The 20,507-nt window shown below is 39.5% G+C and overlaps 2 protein-coding genes across 5 annotated transcripts in view; both read left to right on the forward strand.

Annotated features, from left to right (window-relative positions):
- The window catches only part of LOC119735394 (protein Skeletor, isoforms B/C-like), a 44,171-nt gene extending 38,497 nt beyond the window's left edge, over positions 1-5,674 (forward strand). For both annotated transcript variants that reach the window (XM_038209103.1, XM_038209094.1), the window contains 4 exons: positions 459-652; positions 2,947-2,974; positions 3,283-3,455; positions 5,171-5,674. In XM_038209103.1, the coding sequence (XP_038065031.1) occupies positions 459-652; positions 2,947-2,974; positions 3,283-3,455; positions 5,171-5,281 (506 nt within the window). In that variant the 3' untranslated portion in view covers positions 5,282-5,674. The remainder of the gene's footprint in view (positions 1-458; positions 653-2,946; positions 2,975-3,282; positions 3,456-5,170) is intronic.
- Positions 5,675-20,053: 14,379 nt separating this feature from the next.
- The window catches only part of LOC119735410 (LIM domain-binding protein 2-like), a 65,018-nt gene continuing 64,564 nt past the window's right edge, over positions 20,054-20,507 (forward strand). For all 3 annotated transcript variants that reach the window (XM_038209110.1, XM_038209124.1, XM_038209119.1), the window contains exon 1: positions 20,054-20,189. The gene's annotated coding sequence lies outside the window, so the exon portion shown is untranslated. The remainder of the gene's footprint in view (positions 20,190-20,507) is intronic.

Consider the following 20,507-nt stretch of genomic DNA (forward strand, 5'->3'; position numbering starts at 1 on the left):
GTCATTGCTAGGTAAAAGGCATCTTCTTTCGTTGGCGCATGGAGCCCATTCTGCATGTAATAGCAACTCACTGTGAAAATATTATGACAAAAGTGGGATCAGGTAATCAGGAGAATAGCCAATCAAGAGCCACAGATTTTAACCAGTTGCTAAGAAGGCTTGGACGGGTAACCAGCCAATCAGAGATCTTGATTGTTCTTTGATATTTTGGCAAGGCCTGGCTGTAGTGTAATTTTTAACGTATTTAGTTCAAGGATGAATGACCTCTATGCAACCATGTGGTTGCGAAGGCCTATTGAACAAAATTGAATGGTTTACAGGCTTTTCTGATTTTGGCTGTGAGTTACACAGAGAAACCTCACTGTAACATTTTGATTTGTGTTGATGTTGGAAAAAAGATTGAAACCTGACAAGTAGAATTGCATAAGCTCGCAGTCAGACATTGTTTTTCCTCATAGGCAAGACTGGTTGGGGCATCGCATGGTACGTCAACGGACTCTTAATCCCAGAGATTACTGTCAAGAGGGGTGTCAATTACACCTTTACGGTCTTTGGAGGTGACGACAGTGAGAAGTCGGCCCAGTATCATCCCTTTTACATCACTGATGACAGTGAGGGTGGCTATGCTCAGAAAACATCTCAAGGAAAAGCGGTAAATGGCAATTTATCATTTTGGTGCCAATCGTTGAAGGGGGGGGGGGGGGATTGAGGTCTCACCCGTTTTTCAACTGATATAGTTGAACTTTTGATGCATAATAACTGTTAATTATTGCCATGGTAATTACTCTTGCCTTTGCTATGTGTCTACAAATAGGCTTGTGTTTTTGAATGGATAGAGACTGGAAAATCATTTTACAATACTGCATGTACATGTACATGCATTGTTATTTTTTTTGCTCTCAGGTACGTTTATTCTCTGTCAACCAAAGAACTGTGAGTCAACTAAAGAAGTCTAGAGGTCCAGTGAATCTCTTGGTGGACTGTTTCACCATGGGTACTTCTTTTCACGGTTCACCTGACGAAGCCCACAGGGGGAGGTTGGAGATTTATTTACCCGTCCAGTTCTGGGGCTGCCCTGCTTACCACATCAAAATCATCATGTCGGACTAACTGGAGTGCACATCTGAAGTTTGGAGCTCCAATATTGAACTGAACTTGCATTTAGCCGGCTGGCATATTTTGGTGCATCCTGTGTTCTTGCCCTAAAAGGATATTAATTATTGATATTCAAGAACACAAGGTGAAAAGGGTTCAGATGCACAAAATATGCCAGCTGGGTAAAATGCAGTCAGTGTTCATTTGGATAATGGAGTTCCAAAGTGAAAATCAGATGACCACGCCTACGGCAAGTCCAAAATGATGATTGGGATGTGGTGTGCAGGGCAGCCCCAATACTGGAAGGTATAGTCAATCTCCAGCCTCTACTCACAGGCTCTCAGTACTGATGATCAGAACTAACACCTGGCCTAGTTGTTTCTTTGTCAGGTGAACCGTGACGGGTAAACACATAAGAGATTGGATAGAGCTCTGGAATTCTTTGGTTGACTCATAGAACCTGAGACTGAGAGTACCTGAGAGCAGTAGGCTGAGCAGACGACTCTGTGTTTATCAGACGCAGGAATATGATGATAAAACCAAAAGCAACTTTCACAACCAGATGATCTGAGCAAAACTTTCGGAAATAAAACTTTGCGATCAGTGCACAGTGGCAAGGAAATTTCAAGTTCAAGCGGTTGCATGAGAGTGCTGTTTGCTTTGGCTTTCTGGTAAGTGATGGAAAGCGCAAGGCTACACAAATATTGTTTCTAGGCCCTGCAACTTGCAAAACTGCATATGAAATGACCTGTTGTCAATACCTGCACATGTAAACTAGATTGACAAAAAGGTTTTTTTAATTGTTCTCAACTTTTGCAATATATGAGGTGGAATTCACTTGAATGGCTTTTTTGGAAATGGTTGCTTTGTTAATTTATTGGCTGATATACCAACTAGGGACATTGAGACAATAATTTTAATGGAAGGCTGGGCAGGGATTCGTTTGTTATGTAGGAAAAAATAATACACCAAATAAATTAGATGAATTTTGAATGTCCCAATATTTGATTGTAGTAAAGAAACCTATGTGTTATAAGTTGGCATAATTTTGGAATAGGGTGTTACCAGTGTTGTAGTCGAGCCCTTCATGTCCGAGACCGAAACCGAGACCGTGGCATCTGCTCTTTCGAGAACGAGACCAAGACTTCTGAGACCGAGACTTCCCAGACCAAGACTTCTGAGGCCGGGGTACAATACTTTCAAGACCAAGACTTCCGAGACCAATTCAGCTTGAACAAAAGGAATAAGGCCATACATAGATGGTGCATTTTGTTGTGGTCTTGACGGGTCTTGAGGGTAAAATCCGAGGCTTTGGCATCTGAGACTGAGACTGACACCAGCCCTCCTGAGACGGAGGGCAAGACCGAGACCCAGACTGTGACCGCAAAAAAAAGAAGAAGATCTTGAGACGATCTTGAGACTGAGACAAGGTCTGATTAGACACTGGGTGTTACTGCCCACCACTGTGAGCACCAGAATCAGTTTTGCAAGTTGTACAAACATACTATATTGCATGGCTTAAAACGCAAGGCTGATAATTTGTAGTAATATAGGTTTTTTGTGACATTGTTGCGTATGTTTGGCTGGATGGCCTTTAGAAAGAAAACGAAACAAATTGACTATGTGGCTCATGGATTTAAAAAGAGGTCTATTTGGGTTTCTTACTCAAGTCCTTCCGTTCACCAAACTGTTAAAAAAGAACACAAAAGAGACTTATACATGTATGAATTATTTGCATAAAATGAATATAAAATGATTTTATTTTGGGGTATAAGAGATTTCTGCATTAATTTTTGGTTTACTTTCCGAATTTTATTTTTTTCTCTTCCTCATAATCTCTCCTTAAATCAGAGTGTAACGATCTACGCTGGAGAAACTGGTGAGTAATTTTTATATTTCCTTATTTTGAGGAGAATTTCACATTTTAAATCCTTCACATTTTTTACCTGAGTTTCCATGGATTGGGGTTTGCAACCTTTGAAGCCAAAGAGTCAATATGAACTGAATGCAGTTTGGCAGATTTCTTGTGGCTAAAGATACTAGCAATCATTGATATTCTTCAGAAATACTCTAAATTGAGTGTCCACACTACAAGAAATTTCACAAGTTGGTGTTGGTCTGAAAAAAATCAGTTCTTTACATTATGAGATTGGATCCAATCCCAAGGTTTCCTTCTTGTTGGTGCAGAGGGTCCTTACTGTAGCTGGCAAGAGAGCGAATCAGGAGTCAATGCGGATGACTATAACAGCTTTGACGCCTACAAGATGAAATTGGAGCGTGTTTGTACAGGATCCAGCACCAATGGAGGCAAGCTGTATTGGACCCCGGATGAGAACACACCAGATGTAGTATACTATCAGGTAAGAATGGAGACTTGGTACAAATGTACATGCCAATTCTTAGGCTTCGGAGGAGGTTCGTGGGTTCGTGTTTTGGAGGAGGGAGTGATGGTTGAAATGAGAACTTAACCGATAGTTTTGTTGTGGACTTTTTTGGTCAGTTAACTGTTCTGCATGAGTGATGTTGTGTGAATGGGCATGACATTTGCCTTGGTTAATTCTGTGTATGTTAGTCAAGTTGGTTTTAGCCAAAGGATTTTGCATCATTATGCGAGAGGGGAGTTGGGGACGTAATGTGGCCAATTTGGAGTCACTTTTTTTTGGAAAATCAATTTGGGATTGTACCGAATTCCACCAACTCAGCATAAAAAAAAAATCAATTTTAAAAACAAAAATCAAATCCTTGTATTGGGACCATACTACAGACCTGTTTGGTCTTTGCCTTTGCTTACAGTTTTTTGTGCAAACAGCATGTAAATGATTCCAAGTGGACAAACCCGCCGGTCCACACATTTTATTGGGGGTTTGCCATGCCTTTTGGAAAGATGTTTGGGATACAATAAAATTTTGTGTACTTTTTTTGTGTGTGTATGGGTGCTTTTAAAACCCTTTTTTTTTGGTCACGTATCTCTTTCTGTTTTGTTTCTTAACAAATTGGACCTCTATTTTTCCCATAATTTTTAGGATTTATTATTCGAGAATCAATCATGATTATATGTATTAAGTTAAAAACTATGCCATTGCCATCTTGGAATGGCTGATGATAGCTGCTATACTCAACAATCATTTATGGATCCTATGATGTTCATTATAAGGCCAAAAACAAAAGTCTTCGATGTCTGGTATGGAATTTGACCAAAAAGTGGTGCGGCGATGCGGCTTTTTTTTTTCATCATCAAATGTCGGCTGATGACTGAAAATGGTGCTCGACTAAATTTAGTGCAAAATGTATGGGAGCCCAGAGAGGCCACATAAAGCTTATACTTGATCGTAACCCCATCTAAAAACACGTTAAAATTGTGCAACAGCAGGATTCCAGTCAAACCAGTGAGTTTGGCGGTTTTTGAGACATCATCTTACATGGATAAAAAAATCTTTTTCATTTTGTCGACACGCGTGGTTACGGTGACGGGCGCGCAGACCAAAAACGGGGCCTTTTTTTTGGCCTTAAGGAAATTTTTCTGTACAGAGTGTGCCAGAAAAGTGAAACATCCAGATAACAAATAATTAAAACTGTTTAATAATGTTTTTTCAATGATATTTTATATTAGAGCCTGACTATTTCTCAATCCACTCCTTTTTACCCCATTCCATTTGGGTCCCAAGATCCAAAAATACAATCCATTAGGTGAAAGGGTGTAAAATTTTACTTGGGCAACTCTCACCTGTGATGTCGCCAACAAACGGAATGGAGTAAAAAGGAGTGGATTGAGAAATAGTCAGGCATTATTGTATTATAATTTCATTGGAGAGAGCATTCAACAGTTTTAATGATTTGTTTTCTGAATGTTGGACTTTTTTGGCACACTCTGTAGTAGATGGAGCTTTGTAAACACTCCTGAGATCTCTGTACAGGAAGAACACCCCGTGTTCACACTGGTTTCACTTGTATATGGCCTGATAACGCACACAAGTAACCAGTGCAGGGGGTACTTGTGCACAAAGTCAGTACCCGCATAGCAGTCTAATGATGACTTTGGATTATGTTACTCTTGTTGTTTTGTCATGTTTTGCAGTGCTACACCCATCGTTTCCTTGGTTGGAAGATCAACGTCAGCTCAGCCAGCGGACTTGAGATTTCCCTGACCCTTCTCCTGGCTATGCTGGGCTTTGTCACTCTCTTCTAAATCACAAGAGGTCACTGGGATCAGTCATTCCAGTTGATCAATAAGCCAGTTTGGGGTTCCAACTTCATATGCACAGATCACAATTTTCTGCAAGGGATGGATGATTTTTTTAAATAGAAAAAATAATAAACTATAGCAACAAATTGAAGAAAGCCTCTATTTCTGACACATTCCAAAAACTTTGGGCTACACGTGCCATGTATAGTGTAATTTGTATACTCTAACTTTTCTGAAAGCGTTATTGTGATTTGAAAATTGTAATGTGAAAAGTGTGCAGTTGGAACACAAAAATGGCTTATAAGCACCATTTACGCAGGTTCGAAGTGGCTTTTTAATTTTAATTTGTTTTTAACAATGATAATCAATGACATTTGTAAATCTTGAAGTATGATTGCTAATAAGTAGAAAAAAGATAAATCAGGTATTAACTATCTTTAATAAACATACTTGTGCCTGTCAGCGTTTGTTTATGGTGTAAATCGAGGACACACACGTGCAACATAATGGATGAATTGAGGACAGGAACCAAATCGAGGACGACCTCGATTAGAAAACGTGTACAAAACCAATGAGAGCTGTTGCAAAAAAGTTAAAGTATAAATAAAGGAAAAAGGAAGAGGAACAATAGAAAATCCTTGATTTTCGCCATAAACATACACTCTTGTTTTACTATACTGTCGAGAACAATGCTTTGTGTTTCCCTTTGTCCCTGTAATATAACACTCTCCCATAGACTAAGCACACGAACCTACTACAGAGGACCGTTTCCAACAAAAGACACAACTCCTGAGGACTGAAAGGATATATGTAGAACACATACAAATGTGCTGGGATGGGTTTGTGTGTGCTTGTTAAATAAGAAAGTATGAGGTCATACTTTTTTTGTGTGAGTGTTATATATGTGCAGTTTTTGTACCAGAAATTAAACCCATTATTTTGTAGCAAACAGTGTTTTCAATTTCATCTTGATGGTTCCCCTCCGGAAAAGAAAGTATCCCAATGAATTTGCTGTGGCTGGCAAATAAAAAATGCCCATGGATGCAGCTGCAGCCACTACCTATAGACACTTGCGGTACTGCCAACCACAGCAGAGTAAGTTGAACACACCCTTATTAGCTTTGTCTGGATCCCAGAGGGTCTTGTGTAGATGAGTACAATTACATATGATATTCTGTGGGTACCACCCTTCCCTTTATTTGTTATAACAATGACTTGGAGGTGTTTATTCAGATTTATAATACATTTAAGTAGTGTAGACTTTTTTTAAAAGTGTGAAATATTGAAGCTAAAGTTTGAAAGTAAAAACGTTTTGTATCAAGTCTTCATTTTTGTTAACAAGGCTATACCTTGTCCGCTTTGCAGCAAGGTGGTTTTGCCTAGATTTTGTTAAATGTTCTACTTCATTTTGCCACAGATAACCCTAACCCAAAAGTGCTTTATCTAACACTGTTTTTCAGAAAGTGGAAAACATGTGGACCTGTGCAAGTCCACATAACGTCTGAAGTTCCTGCATTGTGTGGACTTGTATTGTTCTCAGGTCCAAACAGTTACTGCAATGCCTGCGCACACATACAGCAGTGATGTGTACTCAACCCACACATGCAATTTCAATATTTGTACAGATCAGTCATGTGTACATTTCTTTCAAGTATATAGTTTTTTATCAAGACTAGAATCACATATTTTTGTACAAGTTTTTATAAACATGTGTCTCCACTCTGCATCAAGTGAATGTTGGGGGAAAGTCTGAAATACAAACCAACCATTTTGAATCCTGATATACATGTATGGAATCACGAACGTTGGCCTTTCTACCTGCTGTGAAGTATTTGTCTTGATAGATTGCATTCCCTTTGAAGTATAATATAATTGCCCTGCGTGTGATATTCTCTATTTATAAATCACCTTTTTGTTTTAATTATTAGTGACCATTTTGACAAAAATATCTTGTGTTTAGTACGCTGGCTTTCTTGATGGGTATTGTATATTTATTTTTTGACTGGAATGGTGTCTGGTGATGCAAAATTACGTAAATGTGAACATCAGTGCAAAATCCAATAGCAGTTAACAAATTGACATTCCATTTAAAGGGAATGTACAACATTTGCTTTCGCTGGAATTTTCAGAAACAAATGGATTTGGAGGATTAGTATGTTAGAGAAAATATTGTTAAACTGACTTGTTTCACGTTTTGGGCTTGTAGATGCTGGAAAACCAAGAAAACCTATTTTTCTTGTAGTCTGGTTCCCTGACCCCACTTAAGATGAAACGGAGCAATTAATTCACTTTGGGGAATTGTAAGGTCAGACAATCAGTCTAGTAGGCGTGTACCCATTCATAGGTGTTTAATCAATTGCAAAGAAAAGTCAGAATAACTAAATATGAAAAATTAGGAACAGTTGTTGGGAAAACAGCCAGTTTTCTCCAACGCTGGTCGGCTGACCAGCGTTGGAAAAATACAGTTTTTCTTCAAAATGTCAGCACACCAGGAGCCACGATTTTAAAGGATGCTTTAGAATGTCAGTCCCTAACAATTCAGTAGTTATTTCGTGATAATTTGATCATTTCGTTTTTTGATGTTTTCAAATGTTGTATCTTCCCCTTAACGTTTTCGTGTTTTTAAATACCTTTGATACCTATAGATTAATATGTGCAAATATGTACACATTGTTAGTTTTGATACATGAGAAATCTATATTTTCTACTTACCGGTACTTGTAAAAATCGACTGTTGGTTTTTTTTTATTATTAAGATGTTGTAACTTTTCAGGACATGTTTATCAGTACTATCAAAATAGTTTAAGGTGGAAGTTTAGTTTTCATTTTTGTTTTTTTGGCAAATGCCAGGAGACTGTGCTACCAGAGAGGTGGTGCATTCTGGTGGCTTTTATGTAGTCGTGATGTAACACTGTTTATATAGCTGTCGCTTGAAGTTCACAAATAAACCGATACTTTGTTTTACTTCGGCAAAGAGTTGTTTGCCTGGAATATTGTGGAAACAAATATGAATAGGCCTACTGAGAATTGACAAACCAGCTGAAAAAGTAGGTTTTTAAAACGGACAGATCTTGCTTTCTCATTTATGGGATACGTGTATGATGCAATGCACGTGTCAATTCTGCGAGTAGTAACTATTGAAATAGCAAAAAAAAACTCTTGCCCCCCAAAGTAATGTATTTATTACACGAATGCATTATTATTATTTTTTTTTATTTATGCATGTCCTCTATATAAAAATCAGTGCAGATAAAAACCAAAGATATTTTCAATACATCATGCCGTCCATGATGTCAGTCTTTTGAGACAGGGCGCAGCTATTTATCAGCCCCATGGCATTTTTTTCTCCTTACCATTACCACATAATAGAAACTACATGTATATAGAGAATTACTGCAGAGGACGCTATACATAATGAAGGTACGATATTTAATAGAGTGTTGTTAAAAAAAATCACAGCTTTGCGAGTTATGCGGTAGTCTGGTGGTTACTGCATTATCGGTCTGCCCATCTGCACCCGGTGTCATAGTGGACCGGCGAAAGAGAAATAGTACACTTTGGATGGCATTTTGTGGTACTAGCTGGCATCCATGCTAGATCAATTCTTTGAACCATAACAAACAAGATGTGGGTGGATGCCATCGTTAATTTGGACCCTAAATATACCTAATTTGCATACATTGTTAATCCCTGCCGCCTAATATATTTATTCCCATATTTGGGTATATTCCGTATTTTTTGAAAAGTTTATTTTAGTGATTCTACTAACACACCCTTACTTAAATAACATTGAATAATTATGAGGACATAGCAACGATCCAAAATGGCTACTAATATACCCAAAAAATGCGCGCATTTACCTTGTCTCCAGATATTATCAAGTAGTCTTGCCAACCTCAGTATTGATGAGCATTAAATTCATCATGTTGCTTATTTGCACAGTTGCCCTATTAAAACTTTATGGAAAATTCATGTGAACAATGATACCATTATGATATTTCGCTCAGCAAACACAAACGGGAAAACGAGCTGGCTGCTTAAATTGGGCTTAAATTAGGCGAAGGGTCGTCAAACGTGGGAGACTTGAATAAGTTCAAGGAACCCCCCCCCCAAAAAAAAACCCCAATGTTTCCAGTAATTATGACAGTGTCAGTATGTTTTCTTTCCATTAAATTTCTTTCCAATAATTTTGGGAATTTCCTTAAACTTTTTCAAGTCTCCCACGTTAGGCAACCATTCAATACTAATTAGGCCAATTAACAGACACCTCGTTTCCCCCGTTTCTGTTTGCTGGGCTAAATATCACAACGTTATCATTGTTCGCATGCTTTTCAATGAGGTTTTAATAGGGTAACTGTGCCAGTATGCAACTTGGTGAATTTGAAGCTCATCAATACTGAGGTTTGGCAAGACTACTTGAAGATTTCTGGAGACAAGGTAAATGCGCGAAACTTTGGGGTGCAAGAGTAGCCATTTTGGATCGTTACTATGTCCTCAGTATATGCTTTAGAAAATGTTATTGAAGTAAGGATGTGTAAGTAGAATCACCAAAATAAAATTTTCAAAAATTAAAAAGTAAGAAATATACCCAAATGTGGGGAACAGATATATTACACGGCAGGGATTAATGATTTATGCAAATTAGGTACATTTAGGGTCCAAATTAACGAGGGCATCCAACCACATCTTGTTTGTTATGGTTCAAAGAATTGATCTGGCATGGATGCCAGCTATTACCCAGAAATGCCGGGAAATTATTATCTAGAGAACTTTTCCACATTTGGCTGGCCTAGTACTGGGCGATTTACATTTTTGACCATTAACATTCCAATCCTCGGGAATGTCCATAGCTACAGCACTGTGACCGCAAGCCCGGACCATTCATTGCGTGAGAGCAAGCGGTCTTTGAACACGATGATCGTCGCCGCCTTTTTAGTTGGTAACCAACAACCTCCCTATACGCTGTATAGACCTTTCTGCGCTTGGTTGGCAAACTGCATTTTTGCCAATCACGGCCTGCAAAACTATGGAAGGTCCAACAATGCAAAAATGAAGAAGAGTTATTACAGATCACCAAAATATTATTTGATACTTGAAAATACAACATTTTCAACAAAGCCACAAAATAATTCCTACATATATGCCTTTTTACTATGTGTTGGTGGCGTTATGAGGACTTTTTTTGGAAAAATATGTTGCCCAACCACGGCTTCAATTTATGCGCTTACGGCAGCCCATACAAAATGGCGCCAATGTTTACAAACAAAAGAAAGGCCTATAATAAGTCCACGTGTTTTTATTCCCCATGATAAGTCATCTCACGTCGTTACTCTTTTTTGAAAAAAGAACTATTTACGGTAAGATAGGTTTTAACAAATGACTTTGTTAGATGTGAGTTATGAATTGAAGTTATCGATGTGCAGTTGTTGGTCCTTGAAGGCGCTATCTGTTCTTGCTACTTGGAGATAAATATTTTTTTTGCTCGATAAGTTATCATGTCTTTTCGAAAATTTTAATTGGCAAAACAACATTTATGAAATATGATATTTTGGGAATTTTTGCTAAGTTTTCTCACTAAAGGTATAAAAGCATGTTGTTCGTCATGAAATGATTGTTTCAGTTCTGTTGACCACATTGCTGCCCAGTATTAGAACAAACGCTCTCAAAATCATTCATATTTGGCGATGTACGATACTACGCATGCGTATTACCATGGCGCTGTCCACGTAGCATTGCAAGCTCTTTCTTCTAGCATTAGTGAGCACGGATCTCTATTATACAGAGATTAGCTTAGTGAGCAACCGAGGAGGCTGACCGCCAGGTTCTTTGAAGTACTAGAGTTGCGTCCATTAGTGGGGCTGTTAAGGTCAAATATATGATACAATTGTGCACTTTGTGACTTCTTCATGCCATGAAGAAAAGTTTCTGATGTGGAGACATTTCATATTTGACCTCTGGTGACCTTTGAGAGGTCAATGAACTTTACATACACTATTTATAATAATTGTTCTTGAAAACACCACTTTCCTATGACCCCAGTCTATGTCATTGGTCTTCAGGCAATGGAAAAAATGATCAGATGCGAAACAAAATCATACTTGACCTCCGGTGACCTTTCAGAGGTCAATGACCTATATAATTATACAGTATTTATAATTATTTATAAGATTAACATTTTAAACCCCTACTTTTTCAAGACCCAACTCTAAAAGTTAGGTGTTCATACTATGAAAAGCATTTCCATATGAAGGGCATTTCATATCTGACCTCTGGTGACCTTCAAGAGGTCAATGAACTTTGTATGCCCTATTTAAAAATATTTATAAGATTTACTATTCAAAACCCCACATTTTTTATAACCCAAGTCTAAAAGTTGGCTCTTCGTGATATGAACAGAATTTTCGGATGTGTGAACATTCATATTTGACCCCTTGTGACCTTAATGAGGTCGATAAACTTTGCATACCCTATTTGCCGCTATTTATCATATGTAATATTCCAAATGCCACTTTTTCAGGACCCAAGTCTAAATAGATAAAAAAAAAAAAGGGTGTATTTTAAGTATTATTCTACAGCATGTCATGAATTCAGACCCCAATGACAACTTTGTAAGGACCTCTGATCTCCATTTCCCTTTTTGAAGGGTAGACAGGGGCGCAACAGAATACAAGAGGTACATTGGGCAATAATCACACTCTAACAGTGACCAGTGGGCTTGGTAAAAAGGTTACAAATGTGGTGACCCAAGTCCATCTAGATACCACAGAGTGTAATAAGTACACAAGAGTGATTATTGTTAGACATTTGTACATATTACATTGTAAAGAAAGTCCAACAGTCTTCTGTCCCAGTCGCAACATGTTGCGTCTGCCAATTGAAAAAGGGAAATGGAGGTCAGATGTCACATTAATTTTTTTGTGGGCTTTGAATTCATTACATGACTGTATAATAATAGGTGCAATACCTTTCTTTTGCAATATTGAGGCTTGGGTCGCGAAAACAAGGTGTTATGACGAATAAATATTTAAAAAATAGCAAAAAATAAGGTATATAAAGTTATTGACCTATTAAAGGGTACCAAAGGTCAGATTATGATGTCCCCATATCTGAAAATTCTTTTCATGTCACAAAGAGCCAACTTTTAAACTTCGATCCTGAAATAGTTGGGTTTTGAATAATAAATGTATAAATATCTATACATAGGGCATACAAAGTTTATTGACCTTTTGAAGGTCACCAGAGGTCAGATATGAATTGCCCTACATATGAAACAAGAAATCATAGCATGAACACCTAACATTTAGACTTGATCTTTAAAAAAGTTGAGGTTTAAAGAGTTAATCATAATAACGACAAAATATGTATACAAAGGTCATTGACCTCTGGAAGGTCACTAAAGGTCAATTTTTTTTTCGTTTTCACATCTGATCTTTATTTTCATGGCCTGAAGACCTATGACATAGACTTGGGTCATAGGAAAGTGGTGTTTTCAAGAACAATCGTTATAAATAGTGTATGTTAAGGTCATTGACCTCTCAAAGGTCACCAGAGGTCAAATATGAAATGTCTCCACATCTGAAAATTTTCTTCACGGCATGAAGAACCAACATGCGAAGTTTCATGCTTTAGTCACAAAGTGCACAATCGTATCACTCAACAGCCCTACTACATTCTCCATGGTCCGAGTAACGGTTCCCGACCTGCAAATCAAAGTGCTGCGATAGGCCCCCTATGCATAATTATGTGGTATGGGAAAAAAATGGCAGCCTCGCAAGGATTCTCTCTCGTGACCGCACTTACGTACGGTGCTGTGATGAGCATGAGCATCCCGCGCACACTGCGATATTGAATAATGAGATTCGTGGTCGTCATGGTAACGGAGTATTCCATAGGCGTAGCCAGGGGGATATTTGTTAAAGACTGCCCTTTTCCATTCAAATGCCCAGTTTCACCAGCGTTTACCCCCCAATATTTAGCAACGAGTGCCCTTTTTAATCAATGAAAAACAACTTGCAAAGGCAGACATCGAAGGCCCGAAACATAATTTGGGGAGATGAAGATTCGCCATAATTCATTCTTTTTTTCCACGTTGTGTTTTGTTTTCAAATGGTTCATTTTTATGTCGGGAATAAGGCTATTCAAGGTGCCCGATCTCGTCTTTCCATTTCTAAGTCTTTAAGCCCAAACTAACTTTTCAACATTTAGGCGCAACTTAAAAACGAGGGTTAATGTTTTGTATGGTGTTTTACTTTTAAAGGGATCATCCCTTTAAGGGAATGTACATTATTGGCTTTTGCTGTAATTTGCAGAAATGAACTATTTTGGGGGTTAGTATAATAGATCAAATATTGTTCACACTGACATGTGTAAGGTTTTGTGTTCGAAAATGCTGGAAAACCAAGAAAAACAAAATGTTCAAGTAGTCTGGTTCACTGTGACTCCACTAAAGATGAAATGGATCAAAAATGCGGGAAAATTGTAAGATAAGGTTACCAGTCTAGCTGGCCTGCACCCGTTCATGAACATGGAACCAATAGCAAACAAAATTTGGACTGAAAAAAACCCGGTAAATTTGGATCAGTAGTTGAAAAACAGTTCGGTTTTTCCAACGGTGGTCGGCCAACCACTGTTGGAAATGTATACAACAGTACCATTTTTCTTGAAAATGACACCAGGTGCCCTAATTTTACAGGATGCTTTAGACTGTCATTTACCAACATCCTAGTAAGGTATTTCGTAACAACTTGGTAGTTTTATTTTTCGATGTTTGCAAATGTTGTATTTTCCCTTTAAAGTCAAGTCACCAGCAACTTTCAAGTGACTGTGGAAATCAAGCAGCCTTCCTTTAGAACTTTTATAGACAGCACGTCATCTTTAGACAATAATATAAAAATCGGACAGAAGTCATAATGACCGAAATTGGCACCGTGATAACATGGTTTCCGCCGTTCTTCGACGGCCTGATATTTGGAATGGGGGGGGGGGGGGGGGGGGGCTCGACTACTTTCAATGGGGGCGCTGTTCAAACCGAAAATTTTTAACACATTAATACAGAATAATGTACAAAATTAATACCCCTAACCAAGCTGGTTTTGTCCGTATTTTGTGCACAGGCGGACATTAAATAGTAGAATTTTTTTGGGTGTCACGTCAGAGGAAGTTCTATGAAATTTTTGTTGGTAAAGAGATCACCAAGTTGACGTTATACGACCGTGCAAAGTATATACAAAACTAAATTGATAATGTCAATGTGTCACGGTCGACCTCTAAAACTCTGTTGTGTTTCCACGTTTTTTGTTGCACTTTCGTGCAGTTCAAATGAGTTTTTGGGGAAAAAAGGGTTTGAGACGGGTTTTCATAGATAGAAGCATGGACATTTTCTTTTAACTGTACAGTCACTAAAACAGTTTGTGATTTTATATCAAGTTCTATGAACGCTCCTTTGCTGCGCGGTTTTATTTGTGTAGACACCTCTTTACATGCAGTCTCGTACGTTGTGGCCAGGAAACCAACACTTAACAGCATTTAAACGAATGATTTAAACCCCGGCCGGCAAAAACGTTTCTGCAAATATAGTCAATGACCAATATTGCGCATGCGTCGGTTGGTAACGGAATGGTTCTTGGACTTCATGTATACTTCCCTTAAAAAAATCCTCCAGAGCCACGAATGAGAAAAAAAGGTGATTTTATTTTATCGGTCAGTAGCAATAAAGAATGGAAGGTTTGCGGTAACACCATGTGAATATTGTCTAGTTTGAGTTGTCAGCATTGGCGTAGCCAAGGGGGGGGGGGGGGAGTTGGGCATAGCCCCTGCTGTAATTTAGAAAAAAAACATGTAATACAAACATTTTAAAGACATTTTACCAAAACCCGACGCTGTAAATTACGAGTACTAGTACGAAATACGAATAATGTATATGTATTTGGTTGCCCGATATTGATGTAGGCTAATGCCTTTTCCTCTGAAAAAAAGTCTTTAAAACTTTTGCTCAAATAATTCAGTGGGAAGGGGCCAGTGATCGCCTCAGATTGCACTACAGAGCATCTATAGGATCCAAAATTTGCAGGGGCCCTTAAGCGGGCCCCGGACCCCATGCCGTATAAAACATGATACAGTTGAAGACAAAGAAAAAAGTCTTTATACTGCATTTCACGAAGTAAAATCAGGCAATACAAAGGAATAAATAACATATAAGGCAAAAAGAACACATGCAATTAACAAAGTCCACTAGACATTTCCATAGCAGGCAACAAGATGTTCGCTGGTAGGGGCGGATCTAGGGGGCGTGGGGCGCACGCCCCCTTTTTTTTCCTTCCAAAAAAAAAGTTATAGAGAGGGAGAGAGACTCAAAAAGAGAAGAAAGGGAAGGGAGAGACACAATTTATAGGACAGTTCACGTCAGACCATAGCCTGCTAGGATTAGTTGCATATAAGACAACAATTATTATTGGGGTCTGTCATACTTTTAATTTAATTTACTAAAATAAAAAAGCGACGGGATCAAGAACTGCGACAGGACTGCGCGCTTGACGAAACCTATGCTGTTAAATTGTACATTACAGAAAAATGCACCCAGACCTCTCTAGCATGCAGGGCGCGTGGCGGATGAAAATCGTTGGGGAACGACATGTCCCCCGTTCCCCACCGATCGACGCCTATTGTTGGCACCGTGTTTCAGAACGACAAACTTTTATACAAGTACGTTTTATACGTAGGACCTGTGCATACAATACAGCGTCAGTTTGTGAAATCAAAAATTCTGAGAGAGACCCTACTGAAACTAAAAAAAACCCCACCTTTTGGGTGTGTGTGTGGGGTAGGCCGATGTGTTTTATGGCACACTGCGTTATTTTCGTAGGCCCCCCCCCCCCCCCCCGTTTTCGTAGGCCCTAGGCACAGTGCCTACCGTGCCTATTGGCCTTTTGGGTAATTTTTTGTCAGTGCGTGATTCTGAGAAGAAAACTGAGTTGTTTTAATTCGACGGTTACGGAACAGTGTGCTCCGTTCGTCATCAGGAGGCCGCTGGACTCTGGCTGGGTGAGTTGTTTAAGTTGTGACTTCATTAATCACAATTAAGGAAAGAAAAATCACTTTTATTGGGGGGGGGGGGGGCACCCAAAAATGGTAAAATTCGGGAATTCGAATACACAACCTGCATCACTTGTACCACCGGATTAGCGTAGCACGTCGCCATAAATAAGTGTCGGATACCCCCCGCCCCTGCCAAAAACTTGCCCAGCCAGAGAAGAAAAGGAATATACATGAATAGTTTTTAAATCGATGCTAATTACTCCCTTCACCGTGAAAGAAAAAAGAGCGCCCCTAACATCACATTTAATGAGGTCCATCACCCCCCCCCCCGACGAATTTGCAGCAACTGCACTGAGTGGCCAGCCGGCACGTACTGCATCGCTTTCCCCATAAAAACAAGTCGGACATTTGCAAAGAATGGAAAGTTTGCGTTAACTGTGTGAATATCTCTCTTGATAGTCAGGCAGCTTAGTGAATGGATGTGGACATTCTGGACAAAAGCGCCAAATTGCCCATACATGCTCCTCAATGCCTTAGCTTTCAATTTTTGATAGGAACCAACTTATACAATGACATTATGGCGGCCATCTTGGATTTTAAAGATGGCGGCCATTAAAAACCTATATCTACCAATATCTCATCTTCTAAGCCACTTAGGATTAATGTTTTGGTGTCTAAACATACATTTTCAGGGTCAAGGAATGCAACTGTACCATTTGGGATAGTGTCAAATGGTTAGTTTGTCCAAATACAGTATTGTGGCCATCTTGTTTTGAAACATGGCCGCCATTTCTTCTCCGAAAACGTGTATTGCACTAAGGATCTTAATCTTGGTGTCTAAACATATATTTTCAGGGTCACGGAACGCAACTAAAAATTTGGATTAAAATACTACATGTATTTAGGATCGTGTCAAATGGTCAGTTTGTCCAGATACTTAATACAGCGGCCATATGGTTTGCCGTAAAAGGACCAACACTGGCCCGATTCAGGCTATGTACCTTTTTGCCATTATGGTTTGACTTGAAACGGCCGGCACCGGTCTCATTCAGGTTTTGTACCGATTTGCCATTATGGTTTCCAATAAAGGGACCAACACTGACCTGATTCAGGCCTTTTACCGTCTTTTCATCATGTTTTATCGTAAGAGGACCTGCAATGGCCCGGTTCAGGCCGTGCGCCGTCTTGCTGTTATTATTTGCCTTAAAAAGACCAGCACTGGTCCGATGCAGGCTCTGAACGGTGTTACCATTACCGTTTGCCACTTAAATTAATAGGGCGAACACTGGACCAATTCCGACTCCGTGGTGGAACACGGAACCGTTTTGGCGCAATCGAGCCAGCATTAGCCCGCCTGGTCTTGTACCGTTTAAACTGTATGGTACTGCCACAACAAACCCATAATTAGCTGTTATCGGCCCGATACTGTCCCGTTACTGGGTCAATGCCATCTTTGAACCTATAGGCAGGTAGAAATCTCTGGCACTACAGGATGTGATACAACTCTGCCTCTCCACAACTACATGCAACTGAACCACTTTTGTAGCTCCATTGGGTCAACTCCAAGATCTTTTTCAGGAGGCGGCAGTGGTTTACAGAATTACATGTGACCGAAAGATCCACAAAAATAGCTCCACTTATTTGTTGTCGTTTTGAAACCCATCCTCAGCTTGCTGTGCCAGATTAAGAGTTGGCTTGTTGTTGACTTGCAATGTCGCAATCCAGGTTGCTGAGGGATAAGGGATGTTTCAGCAACGGGGGCAAGCCTGTTTAGGATCAGGCACTCGAACATGAACAAAAACAGTAATGGGTTCCTGTCTGGACCGTGTTACCTGTGGCCAAAGCCTGCAGTGAACTATAACTAATGTGGCTTCAAGAGTCAAAGTGTATGCGGTGCAAGACGTGCATGCAGCACCTTGCTAAGTGCAATAAACTCTCCGGTTGCAACTGTGAGAATTAGGGCGAGCACTTTTAAATTGTAAACATTTGTGAGTGATGACATCTATTCTCACATAATGTTGTTTTACTTATACTTCAAACAGTATTGTCGGTGACGGCAGTATATATCAACGGTATTGTGTTAGAGATTTTATCTTCAGTTTGACTATTTTGTGTGTATAACTAAAATAATCTTGGTCTTTTCTGAATAAAAGAGTTGTATTTCCTGACCCTGAAAATGTATGTTTTGACACCTAGACTGTAATTTGATATGGGGTAGTAGCTGAGATATCAGTAAATGCAGTTATTATCTGGCGGCCATCTTTAAAATCAAAGATGGTCACAATAGTGTACAAACTGACCATTTGACACTGTCATAAATGGTACAGTTGCATTCTTTGACCCTGAAAATGCATGTTTGGACGCCACAATTTTAATCCTAAGTGGCTTAGAAGAACAGATATTGGTAGATATAGGTTTTCAATGGCGGCAATCTTTAAAATCCAAGATGGCCTCTGCAATGTATCTTGACAAATTAACCATTTAGCACTAACCCAAATGGTTCAGTTGCGTTCTTTGACCCTGCAAATCATTACGGACACACTCTCGCAAAATGTGGTCCGGCAGCTTTCTATACAAAAACCTCGTTGGCTCGGGGTTTTGTACGTAAACCTTATCAGTCAGCCGATCACGCTCAATGGACTTCGGCCAAACCGCAGTCCCATCATAAGAAATAAGTTAACAATGCTATCCGGACCATTTTTTCCGAGAGTGCGTCTGTAATGTATATGTTCAGACACTAAGATTTCAATTTTAACTGGCTTAAAGATGTAATACATGTAGTTTTCAATGCCGGCAAGCATCTTCAAAAGTATTAGATGGCAGCAATACCGTATCTGGACAAACAAACCATTTGACACTATATCCCAAATGGTACAGTTGCATTCCTTGACCCTCAAAATGTATGTTTAGACACCAAAACTTTAATCCTAAGTGGCTTAGAAGATGAGATATGGGTAAAAATAGGTTTTCAATGGCAGCCATCTTTAAAATCCAAGATGGCCGCCATATTGTTATTGGATAAGTTGGTTCCTATCAAAAATTGAAAGCTTATGCAATAAAGAGTATGTATGGAAAATTTGGCGCTTTTGTCCGGAATGTCCACATCCATTCCAGTCTAGCAGCCTGAAGTGTGTGCGGGAGGCAGAAGTGTGCTCTAGCTGGTCGTCAGCAGGAGACTCACTCCATATGACTCGATCAAACCACCCTTGTTCGAAACGTCGAGACGGTCGACAGAGTTAAAACAACTGCTTGGTGTGAACCACAAACTTTCCATTCTTCGTTCATATCCACAACCTTTAAGAGACGTATATTATGGCGCACTCTGTAGATACCTGGCTAGGCTTGAACACAATGTTCGCTCGTACCCGGTAACCACCCCCCCCCCCCCCCCCCCCCCCCACACACACACACACACACACACACACACACACCACCACCCCGCCCTGCAAACTCTGCAGGGCCAGCTGGAGCGGGGGACGAACGAAGTACTTGTAACATGTCTAATAAAGTAATTATGACTGACGTTTCCTTTAGAACAAAATGTCTTTTACAATGAATACAAACTAAACCAATATTTTTTTTCTCTGTGAAACATCCTCCTGTATACTCTGCTGGTATCTGTCTAATTAGCGGATGAATAACATTATTTTCAGTCGAGCAAAGCACGTGAAAAGGTTTCGCTGGTCCCCGCGCAGTTAAAAAAAAAAGAAGGAAGCTTGGTTACCAGCTGATTTCCGCCGCCGCATCATTGTAAAGTAGTGATAAACATGGCGGTGTAAATACATTAACAGCGGTCGCTTGACAAAAACAACGGAAGTCGGAAAAGTTAAATTGGGCTATAAATAATCGAGGAAAGGACCATTCAAACATACCACAGGTACGTTGCTTATGAAACGTGTAAGGACCTTTTCCTTCCTTTGCTAAAAGTGCTAGTGCTAGGAATTCAACGTAGACATTGGTAATGGTAGCTAGAAGCATTGTGAAAAGTTAGAAGATCTAGCCACTCGATTGTTAGCTGGACTTGCCCAATTTCCGGACGCACAAACTACCACATGTGATAGAGCAACAGAGCATGAGCAAGGGCCTATACATTCATGACAGTCGTTTTCCTACCTAGTTCCGGATAGCATATCGTGCGGTGCCCCAAATTTGCGCTCGCGCTGCCCAGTATTCGCGCAACCAAATTTCTCAGCTC

The sequence above is a fragment of the Patiria miniata genome, unplaced genomic scaffold (assembly GCF_015706575.1).
Source record: "Patiria miniata isolate m_02_andy unplaced genomic scaffold, ASM1570657v1 HiC_scaffold_10, whole genome shotgun sequence".
Taxonomy (NCBI): domain Eukaryota; kingdom Metazoa; phylum Echinodermata; class Asteroidea; order Valvatida; family Asterinidae; genus Patiria; species Patiria miniata.